Genomic DNA, 12,500 nt, shown 5'->3' with positions numbered 1-12,500 from the left:
CCACAGAGGACCAAGGAGTCTGTAGAAACAAATTTGAAAATACATGTGAAAGACCACGTGTCATGTGTGGGATTGTGTAAGAAGTTTGTCGTCTAATTACGGATGCCAGTGTCAGGTTGTTGTCGTGTGCGTGTGCGTGTGCGTGTGCGTGTGTTGGCATTTATATGTGATGCCTTATATGTGAAGACGAGTGAGCTGCGTGTTATATAAGTGGCCTACTGGTTCTGGAGATGGTGTGTGTGTGTGTGTGTGTGTGCTCACTCTCCCCCTGCGTTTGTACGACACGTTGCGCGCATCATCGCCGTTGTCATCCGCTCAGTTAAGTTGCGTGGGACGGCGTCTGGCAGCGGCGCTCGCCTCCAGGCTCCGCCCCCTTCTCGTTGGCAGCGAGTGTTCAGATCAGAACTTTGTGTCAGCAAGAAGAAGAAGAACAACAAGAACAAGAACAAGGTGATGACTCATTAAAGGTCAGATTCAGTGTCAAAAGTGAGGATAAATTTCACCAGGGTGAACTTTCAAATATTACAAAGACAGTGAGGTTTTTTTTTGGCAGCCAACGGATTTTGTTTTGAATCGTGAAATCCAAAAAGGGATGAGCTGTTTCTCCATCACTGTTGAGAAATATGCAAACAGACTTTTGTTTGTTTCAAGAATTTGAATAGGAAATTAGAAAGTTGTCTGATGTTACTTAATGTGCACATGAATAAAGAGTGGGACTTCAAATAAACGTGCTGAACTTCAATTTCGAGCAGCTTTATTTTGTTGAGGTATTTGTGATGGATTTTTTTTTTTCAGAGAATTTCAAAAAAAAAAATGTTGTTTTTCCCTTTCTGAACGGTTAAAGAGAAACGCCTCGTTCCCAAATCACCCACCACCACCACCACAGTCGTTTTAAAAGCAAAATTCCGTTGGGTGACAAGCTCATGAACCAAAAAAAAAACATCACCATAAAAATAATCACGCAGTCTACTGTGTCAAAACATTGCTCTAATCCGATGGCATTTGTCATTTCTGTCCGGCTACTTTCCCCTTTTTTTGCGGTGCGGCGGAGATGAACTTCAGAATCAGCGAGATGAGTCATGTTGTGTCTGCACTGCATGGAAGGAAACGCTAAAACAGTGCTGCCTTCAGGGAGTGAAGGAAATCCGACTGTCTGACTGAGTCGTGTTTGCTGCTTGATGTTCGGCGGGGGCGGGGGGGGGGGGGGGGGGGTTAACCTCCATGTAAACACGTGTATCCCGATATTACGCTCACCTGATTATTTTGTTCACTCCTGATGATTGCTTTGCACCTATCGTACCGTCCCATTTGTTAATTTGCTTCTGCATCATTAGTCAGAGTCACAGCAATCGTTGACCCACCATCAACCGTTTCCTGTTGCTCTCAGATTTTCCTTTTTTACTTGTATCATTTTTCCTTCTTCTCGACCCGTTGTCATTGACACTTCTTTCTGCTATTTAATTTCTCCTTAAGGCCGAAAACAAAAACCACTCAAGCATTTCATTTCATTTTATAATTATTTTTTTGTATATGTATCCTCTTGACGGTGACGGTGAAAGCTTTCCAGGCTAAATAACAGGTTTCGGTGTCAGTCTCCCCCTACTCCCCCGACCTTTGCCATATTTGTCGTTGAGCAATCGCACGGAGAGACGGTCTGTGCTGGGCCACAATTATGGTGGCGGCAGAGGAGAAAAACACAGCGTTGCTCCACTGAAAAAATGTCGTCCTCGTGTGAGAACGTGATCGTCTGAGCCACGGGGAAAAATGTCTCGCAGGCACAATGAGGAGAGGAGGGCAACGTGGGGACGTGCACCCAAGTAAAGATTCCAACTCGCCTTTGCCGAGGAGCGCTTGGAATGTGCTGAAAGTCTCCAAATTGCAAGAAATAATGAAATAAATAAATCCAACCTCAGAAGAGGTTCCGAGCTTGGATTGTGTCTCGTTGTGGTCCGACAGTGAAGACAATCTCGCTGCGACCTTGGACCACTGCGGGAGATGGGACGAGGGGCTTGGTTAGATACAGTGGGACAGTCGGGAAAATGCTTTTTATACAAATTCACTGACGTGTCTCTTTGTCTTTCCCATCCTGTGTGTGTGTGTGTGTGTGTGTGTGTGTGTGTGTGTGTGTGTGTGTGTGTGTGTGTGTGTGTGTGTGTGTGTGCGTGTGTGTGTGCGTGTGGGCCATCCCTCAGAGGGCCGTACGAGCAGGACGTGAAGAACGGTTACCAGCAACAGCCCGACTCCTGCCACGGTGAGACTCAAACTGCTTTTTGCTTTTCTTATTCATTAGCACTTATTCATTAGCGTGTTTATTGGCCGGCTGCACTGGTTTGCATGAGCGGTATTTATTTAGTCTTTTATTCTTACGTTGAGAACAGTCTGCCCTCTGTTGACTGACAGCGGGATTGTCTCCAATTGTCCGAGTGCCCGGCGGCCAACAGATTGGTTTCTTTGTTAGTTTAGAAATGAGAGGAAAAAAGTTGAGAAACAGAGAAAAAAAAACAAAAATGAACAAAATGAATGAAAAAATATTATCAACCAACTTTTCTTTCTTGGACAATTTTTGTAATCAGAAAACAGACAAACTTGCTTTTATCTGATTTTTTTTTTCTGATGTGCACATAAACAGAAAGCAGAGAATTGAAGCAATGAGGGAAAGGAAATGAGTTTGTTAGTTCAGCGTTGCTCTCTTGTCGCTGTGATCTAGGAATTTAAAAAAAAAAAAAGAAAGTTTGAAAAAAAAATACTAAAACCTGGTCAAAATTGTTTTGTTTTTTTAAAAATCAAAGTGTCTGTATTGTTCATTGCGCATTTTGAACTATTCAAGAATCATCATGTGAAACTCCACCCGCTGATGACTTTCTGTTGGTCTTTCCTCTGCAGACGTCCTGGCCACGACTCGCAAGCAGAACACGGCGCTGGACTCGGCGTACGGTCAGTGAATGCATCGTCAGTCTCTCTTTCCTGGCAGCTGCTCTCGAAGTTTCCTAAAAAAAAAAAAAAAAAATTGTCTTAGGGTTGCCCTGTGGATGGCGGTCATTGATGATTCAGTGTGGTTGTGTGTGAACCAAAAAAAAAAAAAAAAAACCCAAAAAAACATGCAGTACCAAGTTGATGGTTTTCACCTCCGGACGGCACTCAGAGCTCCAGGAGATGTTGCATCATCTGTTTGGTTAAAATCCTCGATGCTGGCGAAAAGTTTAGAACCGCGCCCCCGTTTTCCTGGGGGATTTTGCACGCATGCCGCTTTGACCTTCCGCTGCAAACCTCCACAGTGCAGCTTGAGTTGCAGGAAAAGGTTGCACATTTTGTCGGAGGACTTGAAACAGCTCAGCGTCGCCACCTGTCTGCCGTGCCCTGCGTTCCTCGCCGCTAGCTTTCCAAGCAGGTGCACCGAGGGCAAGGAGTCGTGACCAGAAGCACCGTCACAAACGCGTTGGCGGAAAACCTTCGGCATCGGAGTATCTCACCACTCCTCCCCCCCCCCCCCCCCCCACCTACTCCTCATCCCCATCCTCATCCTCGTCCTCGTCGTCGATGCTCAGAGTTGTGACGCTACTGTCGGGAGCATCCTGATGAAGCAGGAGCTCGGCAGGGGCCCAGCTGCCTAATGCCCTGTGTCAGGAAGTATCATCATCCCAGTCACGTCCCATTACTCCCCTGCTGGCACGGCTGGCGGCTGGCGGCGGCGGCGGCGGCGGCTGCGGCGGCCGTGGTGGTGTGGCCTCGAATAGGAATCGCTGAGTGGCGCCGCTGCCAAGCTAGCTAGCTGGCTGCCTGCCGACAAAGATTGAAGAGGTGTTGTTGAGAGCGTTGAGGAAAGGAAAAAAAAAAAATCAGATAGCTGCTGGCAGGAGGTTCTTTTATCTGCAGGAACAAAGTTTTCTGGAACCTCGCTGCCGCCGCCCTGCTGTCACCGCGCAAATTAGGATGAATCCCCCGTTCCTGCGCTCTGATTGGTCGTTCACTTGGACAATGTTCAGCATTGTGGTTCTGCCCCGGACGTCTCCCCCCACATCCCGCCTGCCTGTCAGAGGCTTTTTCTTCCCTCCCTGACGTCCCGCTGAGTCGTGGTCGTCCGTAAAAGCTCCACCCCACCCCACCCCCCCGGCAGAGGAATTAGCGCTCAGTCGGCGGCCGGACTTGTGGTCATCTCGCCTGTTTAATCCCGCCGGGCTCTCTGTGTGAATGTCCCCCGCTCTGCCCCTCTCAGCCCCTCCCCCCTCCTTACCACCGCCGCCACACTTCCAAAAAAAAAAAAAAAAGAAAGAAAGAAAAAGCCTTTTCAATTCCCGCCACTAAGAGATCAATCATCATTTTTTTTTCCTCCACAATAAAAGCGCCCATATGTTGCACAAAAGCTGCTTTTTTTTTTCTTTTTTTCTTCCCCTCAAAACAATCAGGGGCGGCGGCGACAGCCTGTCTAAAGAGTGTTTGGCGAGGAAGACCGCCCGCCACGTGCTGCTTCATCAAACGAACCTCCGTTTTGTGAAATGTGCCTTTTGTTCGTTTGTGTACTTCATCAAAACTTGGCAAAAATGGGGGCCAAGTGATCAACTCGACCCTCTGAGTTGAAGTAGACGATTAAATACTTGCGCAATTGTCCGAGTCAGCGGGGCTAAACGCCCCCTGGTGTTTGCTTTTTAATTTGCCTGGGCGCAGATGGCAAACTGACAGGGGGGCTCCTCGTTCGGGGGTGCAGGGGGGCGGAGCTTCTTTTCTTCTCCTCCAGTCTGGTGCCCAGCACCGACATCAAGGCCGGATTGTCGGTGCTGGAGGCCGAGCTTGCTGCTGCTGCTGCTGCTGCTGCTGCTGCTGCTGCTGCTGCTCCAAACTCAAGGACAATGCAGGAGAGCCTGATCACATGATCCGGATGTGGAGAGACTGGTGCTAACACCGCCGGGTGGCCAACGTGGCAGTGCTGAGTGTGGCTGCTGTGATGTTTGCTCTGTTGATCCTTGACTGTGTTGACGACTGTGTCGGGTGTCGAATGTCAGCGTCCCAACATGCAGGAACCTTTCAGTGCAGGCTGAATATGTAATGCAGCTTCTGGATTTTGCCCTTGGTGGATGGTTGCAGTATTGGACTGAATTGTATCCTCCTTGATATAGCAGACTGGTCAAACTAAAGATGGTGATGGTGATTTTTTTTTTTTTTTTTTTTCTTTGATTATTTTTGATTTTTGATTGTTGTTTTTAATTGTCATTATTTGTTTTATGTCACCCTAATGTTGGCTCACATCCAGCTTAAATTCACACATGGATCCACAATGTGTGAGACGTTGCTATGGATGTAAACATTGCTTTGTCTCTGGGAACCTGTTTGAATTAGGCCGGGGTTCAAGTCCAAATGAAAAGTAGTGATATCAAGTCTATTAGCCACTGGTCCTGAAAGCTAATGGTGTTATGGGAAATATTTCTGACTAGTCGTGGATTTCAGCAGCAGTGGAGGAGGTGAGCGTTACTGAGCAGGACAGTGCACTTGTCCCGGTGAACTGGTCCCGGGGGTTCCGGCCCACTGGGTTCTGCTCCGTGTGACTCTGTGTGTCACGCGTGTCGTTGCTCCTCATCCTCGCCGTGTCTCCATGTTAACGGGGTGATGCTGCTCCTCCCCCTCAGTCCTCCCCCTCATCTCTCTGAAGTTCAGTGTCTGTGGCCTGTTCACATCTCACTAATCACTCACTCTGTCACCCCTCCTTCACCCTTGCTCCTTCTCCGACTCCTCTTCCTCCTCCTCCTCCTCCTCCTCTTCCTCCTCTCCCCCTCCTTCGTTGCAACCACAGGGAAGACCACACCCACAAGCGCCAGCGCAACCTATCATGGGGCGGCGTTCCCAAAGAAGGCAGGTGACGGTGAAAGAGGTACAGGTCCCGATGGCCCTCCCCCCGCGCGGGGACAAGGGTCACCTGACTTGGAGCCAATCAGTGTGGAGATGGAGGGTAAGGGGGAGGGATCATCCGTCCTGGGTGGATCTTGCACTCCTGGGCACTTGTCGTTTTTTTTTTTTTAACACAACTTTCTAACATAACTGACCACTAACCGTGACAACAATAACACGACAGCTTTTTCACTCTGGCCGAACCGTTTCCCAGCATGCATCTGGAGGGACACACGTTTTTTGATATCCAATCGGTGTCAAGCGGTTTGTCTCTGACCGGATTGGACGCCTGCCGACGCCTTCCAAACGTTCTGCCAGGGTGAAAATCACTTTCATCAGCTGACTAACGATTAACACACTAGTCACAAGCAGCTGCCGGTGGGAGGCACCGCTCGTCGATCCCCGTCTCTCTTTTTTTTTTTTTTTTTTTTTTTTTTTGTCTGTCTTTGCCTTGCCGTCTTCAGCCTTGATTAACGCCAGCGTTGCATGGTGTAGTCTCAATTAATGGTTCTGGCGTTTAGCATAATGGATAAAGGCTGCTAGATGATGGATGCTGCGCATCCCGGGATACAATTGAGCCAGAGTGAGAGAGAGAAATGTTGTGACGTTGGAGGACAGCGCCTCTTGTCGAGTTGCGCCCAGCCACACGCATTGGCGTTCCCTCGGGACGGTGGTGATTAATTTTTCACTTAACGACTCAAAGTAAATGCCACAGTGGCTCTAATGAACTCCTCAAGTTAAGTAGGCGGCCCGAGCGGAGGCAGCATTGCAGCCTCCTCTTTGTTATTCGCTCATTTGAACACGCAAAAGAAAATCCTTGAATTGTTTTTCCAAAAATATCTAAAAGTTTCACTGGATCCTTTAGAACTACCATAAAAAAGGCAAGTAAGCAAGTTTCCGGTCTACCCACAAAACATCCAGTGTTGGGACGATGTTAGCCAGCGATGGTAGACTTTAGCTAGCAGTGACCTCTGCTCGGGCAGATTTTAGTGTTCAACTGATGGATGGTTTAGTAAATGCTTGAGTTGGTAGTGGCAGGTGTCAGCTAGCAGTGATGGGTGTTACCTAGCAGTGGCAGGTGTCAGCTAGCAGTGGCAGGTGTCAGCTAGCAGTGGCAGGTGCTAGCTAGTAGTTAGCAAATAGTGGAGGGCTGCTGCTGGGGAGGTTGAAGGATGAGCAATAACTATATTTTCTTTTGCCATGTCCTAATTTTCAAAGCCCTAGAAATCCTCTTCTGCTTGTTTAAGCCTAGAAGCATTGCAAAAAGTCAAAAAGTATTTTTTCTGTTCTGTGGTTCAGAGGCAACCAGCAAATTCTCAGATTTCAGGAATAGTGCAGTAGCATAATTCATTGCCTTCCAACTCGATGAAAGTCAATAAAATGGTATTCTGGTATTCTTTTTTTTTTTGAATTTGTGTAACCTCAGATGTAAAAATTACTTTTTATTAAAGCTTCCTTCCGCCCTTTTCTTTTTTCTTTTTTCTTTTTTTTTTTTTGCTCCATCACATGTTTAAAAAGGCATCAACGCTGCTAACGGCGAAGCAAATGGAGCCGCGCCATCCCAGCCAACTCAATAAATGTCCTGACCTATAAAACTCTAAGCAGCTCCTGAATATTTAATTGTGCCTTGATCTTTTATAGGCCGGAGTTTCATTATTCCTTGCATTTTTAATTTGACAGTTTTGCACTGGTGCAGATTACCACTCAGAGTCTGAAATCCACGTCTGAGAGCCACACATAACCGTGACGGAGTGCACAGCCAAATGTCTCGGCGACCCTCAGACGATCTTGAGCTGTGAGAACAGAGACAGAGAGAAAGAGAGCGTTTGAGATTTAAAACGTCACCCCTGAGCCGAAGCAGTCGGCGCTCATTAAGACGTGATTCAGCCTGGGAAACACGCGGCTGGAATGTCAATAAATAAGCCCGCGCCCCCCAAAAAAATAAGGAGCTACAAGGCTCCTTCATTACTGGTAATTAGTCTCGCTATCAGACCTGACAAAGGCGCTTAATGGTCGATTTCTCACACAGATAGCGGCCCTGGAAATTAATAATAAGAGCCTCCAGAGAGGGCGAGATAGCAGGAGAATGGCCTGAAAGCATCGTGTTCAGCCGGACTGAGAGCAGGAAGATTGTCTCGTCTGTCCTCCGGAGTATCCGCACCAATCAGCTGTGGGATCACAGGCAGGGGAAGAGGTCTTCAGAACTCGAGCACAGACGTCACTGACGCTAATAAAAACGCAGTCAGATCAGCAAAACTCAGCCAAAGTCCAGCTAATGGAAGAGCTGTCGAAAAAAACCTCACAACGACAGCGGCCCCTGAGGTTCATCGAGTTGCACCGTGGAACGGTACTGGTTGGTTAACAAGTGAACAATCTGAATAGAAAAAAGAAACAGCATCTAAAACTACAAGGCAACAGCAGGGCAAAAAAATAAAAGATGAAAGCGTGCTGCTGCAGGATTCGTGTCTCGGCCGCATCGCACCGCGTAGAGACTTGCAGTCTGATAAAAGCCCTGGGCAGCGACCCCAACGACCTGCTGCCACTGCCTGGAGGCGGCAACCAGGACGCGGGAACGCCCACCTCCTCACCGCCTGCCAACGCAGGGTTGAAGCCAGCTGGCAACTGCCGCCAAAACTTTCAACCTTTTCACTTTGCGCCTCCTCCTCCTCCTCCATCTGACCTTCTCCTGGTGTTGTTGTTGGTGTTGTTGCACACTCAGGTGAAGTGTTGCGTTGCCGGTTCCACCTGAACGCGGCCTCTGTGACCTGAGTGATGTTTAGCCGGCTGGTTAGCGCTCCGCTAGCGCAGGGAGTGGGAGGGTTAAGCTCATTAAAAGTAGCAGGTTGAACTCTGGCTGAACCTTCCTGCGAGAACGGGGTCCTCCGTCCTGAGGGGGGCGACACTGATGCCTGCTCCACTTTATTTCTTTATTATTTTTTTTTTAGTTCTGAACAGTTATTTATACACGTGTTATTTATAACAGACGATGCCTGTGGATCATCCAGGGGTGAAGGGCCAACAGGTCAGGAGCTCCACCAGTCAGCCTGGTACCTCCTGGTTCAGTGTTTGAGGAGATAAAACCGCACGTCGGTTCACTCTCCCAATGAAAGGCTCCTTCCTCTAAAGAAACACTTCAGCGTTGTGTCAGCCTGTGATCATGCGACCGTGTTTCATCTGTCAGTACAGTTCTAAAGGGACAACCGAGGAAGAATCCCAGTCGCCTGCAGCCCTGCACTTATAGGACAAATTCAACATTTTTTAGCGACAAGTGTTAAAGGGCCGTTCACACCGAGCGCTGCAACCACAGTAATTATTAATAATTGTTTTAAGAGTTTAAGCTGAATGGGGCTGTTGAAGGTGCAACAAACGGCAACAACATTGAATTTAATTTCAGTGGTCAAAGGTTTTTTATTTCTCATTGCTAAGTACAAGTACAGAGAAACCAAATAGTGTCCTCGAAGGTTAAAAGCAGATGCGAAGTAAAGTAAAATCAGTCGGAAATTCAATTCAATTAATTAAAAGTTTTTAAGCTGCAGATAAAAAAAAAATCTATTAATAAGTAGTAAAATCCAGAAACAGCCACGTTGGTAAAAAAGTGCGGAAGCGCAAAAGTGCAGCATAGTCAGCCAGAGTTCAGGGCTCTTACAGCCTGGGGGGGGGGGGACAAACTTTTCAGGAGTTTGCTCGTCCTGCAGCGGATGCTTCTCAGATGGCCGCCACCCTGTCCACGCACCGCTTATTGTGGGTGTCGTGTTCGTCAGCGATGGGAGAGCGGCACCCACAATCCTGCTGGCCGTTTTCACCACCCTCCTTAGTCGTCGCCGTACAGCTGCCGAACCAGGAGCTGATGTTTTTATGTCAGGATGCTCTTCACGGTGCCCCAGTGGAAGGTGTTCAGGTAGGCGCTGGGGAGTTCCGCCTTCCTTAGTTTCCTGAGCAGACGGAGTCGCTGCTGGGCTTGTCTCAGTGATGGCGGCAGTGTTTTAGTGGTGACTGACAGATCCTCTGCTACATGGACTCCAAAGAATTTGACGCTGCTGACCTTTTCTACCGCATCGGTGAACCGAGGGTTGTGTTCAGGCCTGGCATATTTTCTGAGGTCCACCACTACCTCCTTTGTTTTGTCCATGTTAAGGAGGAGGTTGTGAGACCTGCACCACCATGTCCGCTGCTCCACCGCCCCCCTGCATGCTGTCTCATCCGCATCTATGGTGAGTCCCACCGCTGTTGTGTCGTCGGCATACTTGATTGTCTTGTTGGTGGTGTGGTAGGCGGTGCAGTCGTGTGTAGGCAGGCTGAACAACAGCGGACTCTGAACACAGCCCTGGGGGGGCCCTGTGTTCACGGTGATGGGGCTGGATGTTCTTTTTCCCATCCTGACTGTCTGTTGCCGCTGTGTGAGGAAGCTGAGAACCCAGTTGCAGATGTTGGTGTCCATGTTCAGTGACCTGAACTTTTCCACAAGCTGTTGTGGGATGATGGCATTAAAGGCTGAACTAAAGTCGATGAGGAGGACTCTGGCGTAGGTGCTCTTGGCTTCCGGGTGGTACAGGATGGAGTGGAGTGTGGTGGTGATTGCACCCTCCGTGGGCAAACTGTAAGGGGTCCAGGTTGGCAGGAAGGCAGGATTTTATGTGCTGCATTACTATTCGTTCAAAGCATTTCGTCATTAGCGGTGTGAGGGCCACAGGGCGGTAATTTTGCTTCTTTGGCACAGGGATGATGGTGGCTTTTTTTGAGGCACAAGGGCACCACCACCTGGCTGAGGGAAATGTTCAAGATGCTTGTGAGAACATCTTTTAATTGTTCCACACAGTTCTTCAGGACTCTCCCAGGGATGTCGTCAGGCCCTGCGGCTTTTCGTGGGTGGACTCTGGCTAGAGCCGTTCCTACTCCAGCTGCAGGCGGCAGCAGAATCTGGCCACCAGGTAGAGGGGGGGGGGAGTCTCTGCAGTTGGGTGGTGTTACCTCCATTAAAATCGTCTAAAGAAGGGGTTCAGGACATCAGTTGCAGGTTGCAGTCTGTGCTTGATGTTCGCGAGGGCCGAGGATTATAATCGGACAGAGAATTAAATCCCCGCCACAGCCGTCGGGTGTCCCCTGTGTTGTCAGTGGCTGTCAAGTCTCTGCACGTAGCGCCTTTTTGCCTCCTTGATGCTCCACGAAAGGTTCTTCCTGGCCAGTCCAGAAGCTGCTGCTTCTCCTGATTTAAATGCTATGTTTCTGGCTCTCAGCAGCGCTCACACTTCAGCACACATCCAGGGTCTCTCGTTGTTCCGACATCTGAAGGTTTTGACCTCAGTCACGTCCTCAGTGCATTTATCAACGTAACAGATGACTGATCCGGTGTGTTCCTCCAGGTCAAGTCCTCAGTCATATGTGGCTGCCTCCTTGAAGACATCCCACTGTGTTGTCTCAAAGCAGTCCTGCAGAGTGGAAATTGCCTCCTCTGGCCAGACCCTGACGTTCTTGATTTCCGCCTTCGCCTGTTTCACCCTGGGTCTATACCTGGGGGTGAGCAGAACTGCAAGATGTTCAGAGTTGCCAACGTGGGCCAGGGAGGCTGCTCTGTGTGAGTCTTTGATGTTTGTGTACACCAGATCTAACTTGCTGTTTGCAAAGTTCACATGTTGATGGAATTTTGTCAGTACAGTTTTTAGACTTGCTTGGTTATTGTCACCTGCTGCGATGAAGAAAGCGTCTGGATGAGCCGTCTGCTGCATGCCGGTGATGTCGTGTAGCACCTCCATAGCCTCCGTCACGTGAGCACTGTATTCTGTATTCGTATTCCGATCGGCAAAAATCACACGAAGTAACCAAGTGGAAACAGTCCAAATCCGTATTGTCATCCGATTACTCAAACCATCGCATAGCATAGCATAGCATTCGTCACAGACGTGTGAACAGAATGCGAGCTCAGTCCACATTAAGGACCGCCTACTCCACTCCCCTCTCCCGTGTACGTACTTGGACGGCGCCTCAACTTCCGGCGTTGTCATTATAAAGCTAGCGAAAACAAATCATTTTTGTTAGACTCGTTTATTAGCATGCTAATAAATTTCATTCTGCATTAGCGTATTTTGTCAGCGGAGCAGCGGTCGCAGTTTCCCACATATGAGATTAAATGTGCGACGTTGCATCCGAAAATTTGCCAGCCACCGTTGATCCCAAAATAAAGTCGTCACCACTCTGTCCCACCAGTCGTTACTCCTCGTTCGGATCCATACGAGCTGCAGTAGAATTAAAACCAGTGACTTGATATAGTCCGCAAACAGGAAGTTGATTCTTATTCGTTTTCACGTGAAACTAGCCGTAGTTTTGCACTTTACTGCCCCTAGTGGTTAAAAATGCACTAATGCGATCGCAAGTGGCACGCTCGAGACGCATGTTAATGCCATGTGCCAACAGATGCTTCAAGATGCAAAACAGTTACAAGTGGCCAAGTGCAAACAGGGCCTATGATGTTTGCTGATAGTTCCCATGGTAGGTAGAAGGGACATCTCACCGTCAGTGCCTCTATGTCGGGTGTGCAGACAATGGAGACCACCTCGGTATTCAGACACCACGAATTGTTGACACAGATCACCGAGCCACCACCTCTTTGTTTCCCAGTTAGCGTGGCA

General features: G+C 48.6%; 1 protein-coding gene across 2 annotated transcripts in view; it reads left to right on the top strand.

The window, feature by feature from the left end:
• The window catches only part of sema6cb (semaphorin 6Cb), a 129,353-nt gene that overhangs the window by 105,378 nt on the left and 11,475 nt on the right, over nucleotides 1-12,500 (top strand). Inside the window, exons 18-20 of one of the 2 annotated variants that reach the window (XM_076029407.1) lie at nucleotides 2,193-2,251; nucleotides 2,884-2,934; nucleotides 5,783-5,938. In XM_076029407.1, the coding sequence (XP_075885522.1) occupies nucleotides 2,193-2,251; nucleotides 2,884-2,934; nucleotides 5,783-5,938 (266 nt within the window). The remainder of the gene's footprint in view (nucleotides 1-2,192; nucleotides 2,252-2,883; nucleotides 2,935-5,782; nucleotides 5,939-12,500) is intronic. The other variant, XM_076029415.1, reaches the window with a different exon arrangement.

This window comes from Nelusetta ayraudi, unplaced genomic scaffold (assembly GCF_046127955.1).
Source record: "Nelusetta ayraudi isolate G7.1 ecotype Tasmania unplaced genomic scaffold, CSIRO-AGI_Nayr_v1 ptg000003l, whole genome shotgun sequence".
Taxonomy (NCBI): domain Eukaryota; kingdom Metazoa; phylum Chordata; class Actinopteri; order Tetraodontiformes; family Monacanthidae; genus Nelusetta; species Nelusetta ayraudi.
This window is presented reverse-complemented; position numbering and strand designations above follow the sequence as displayed.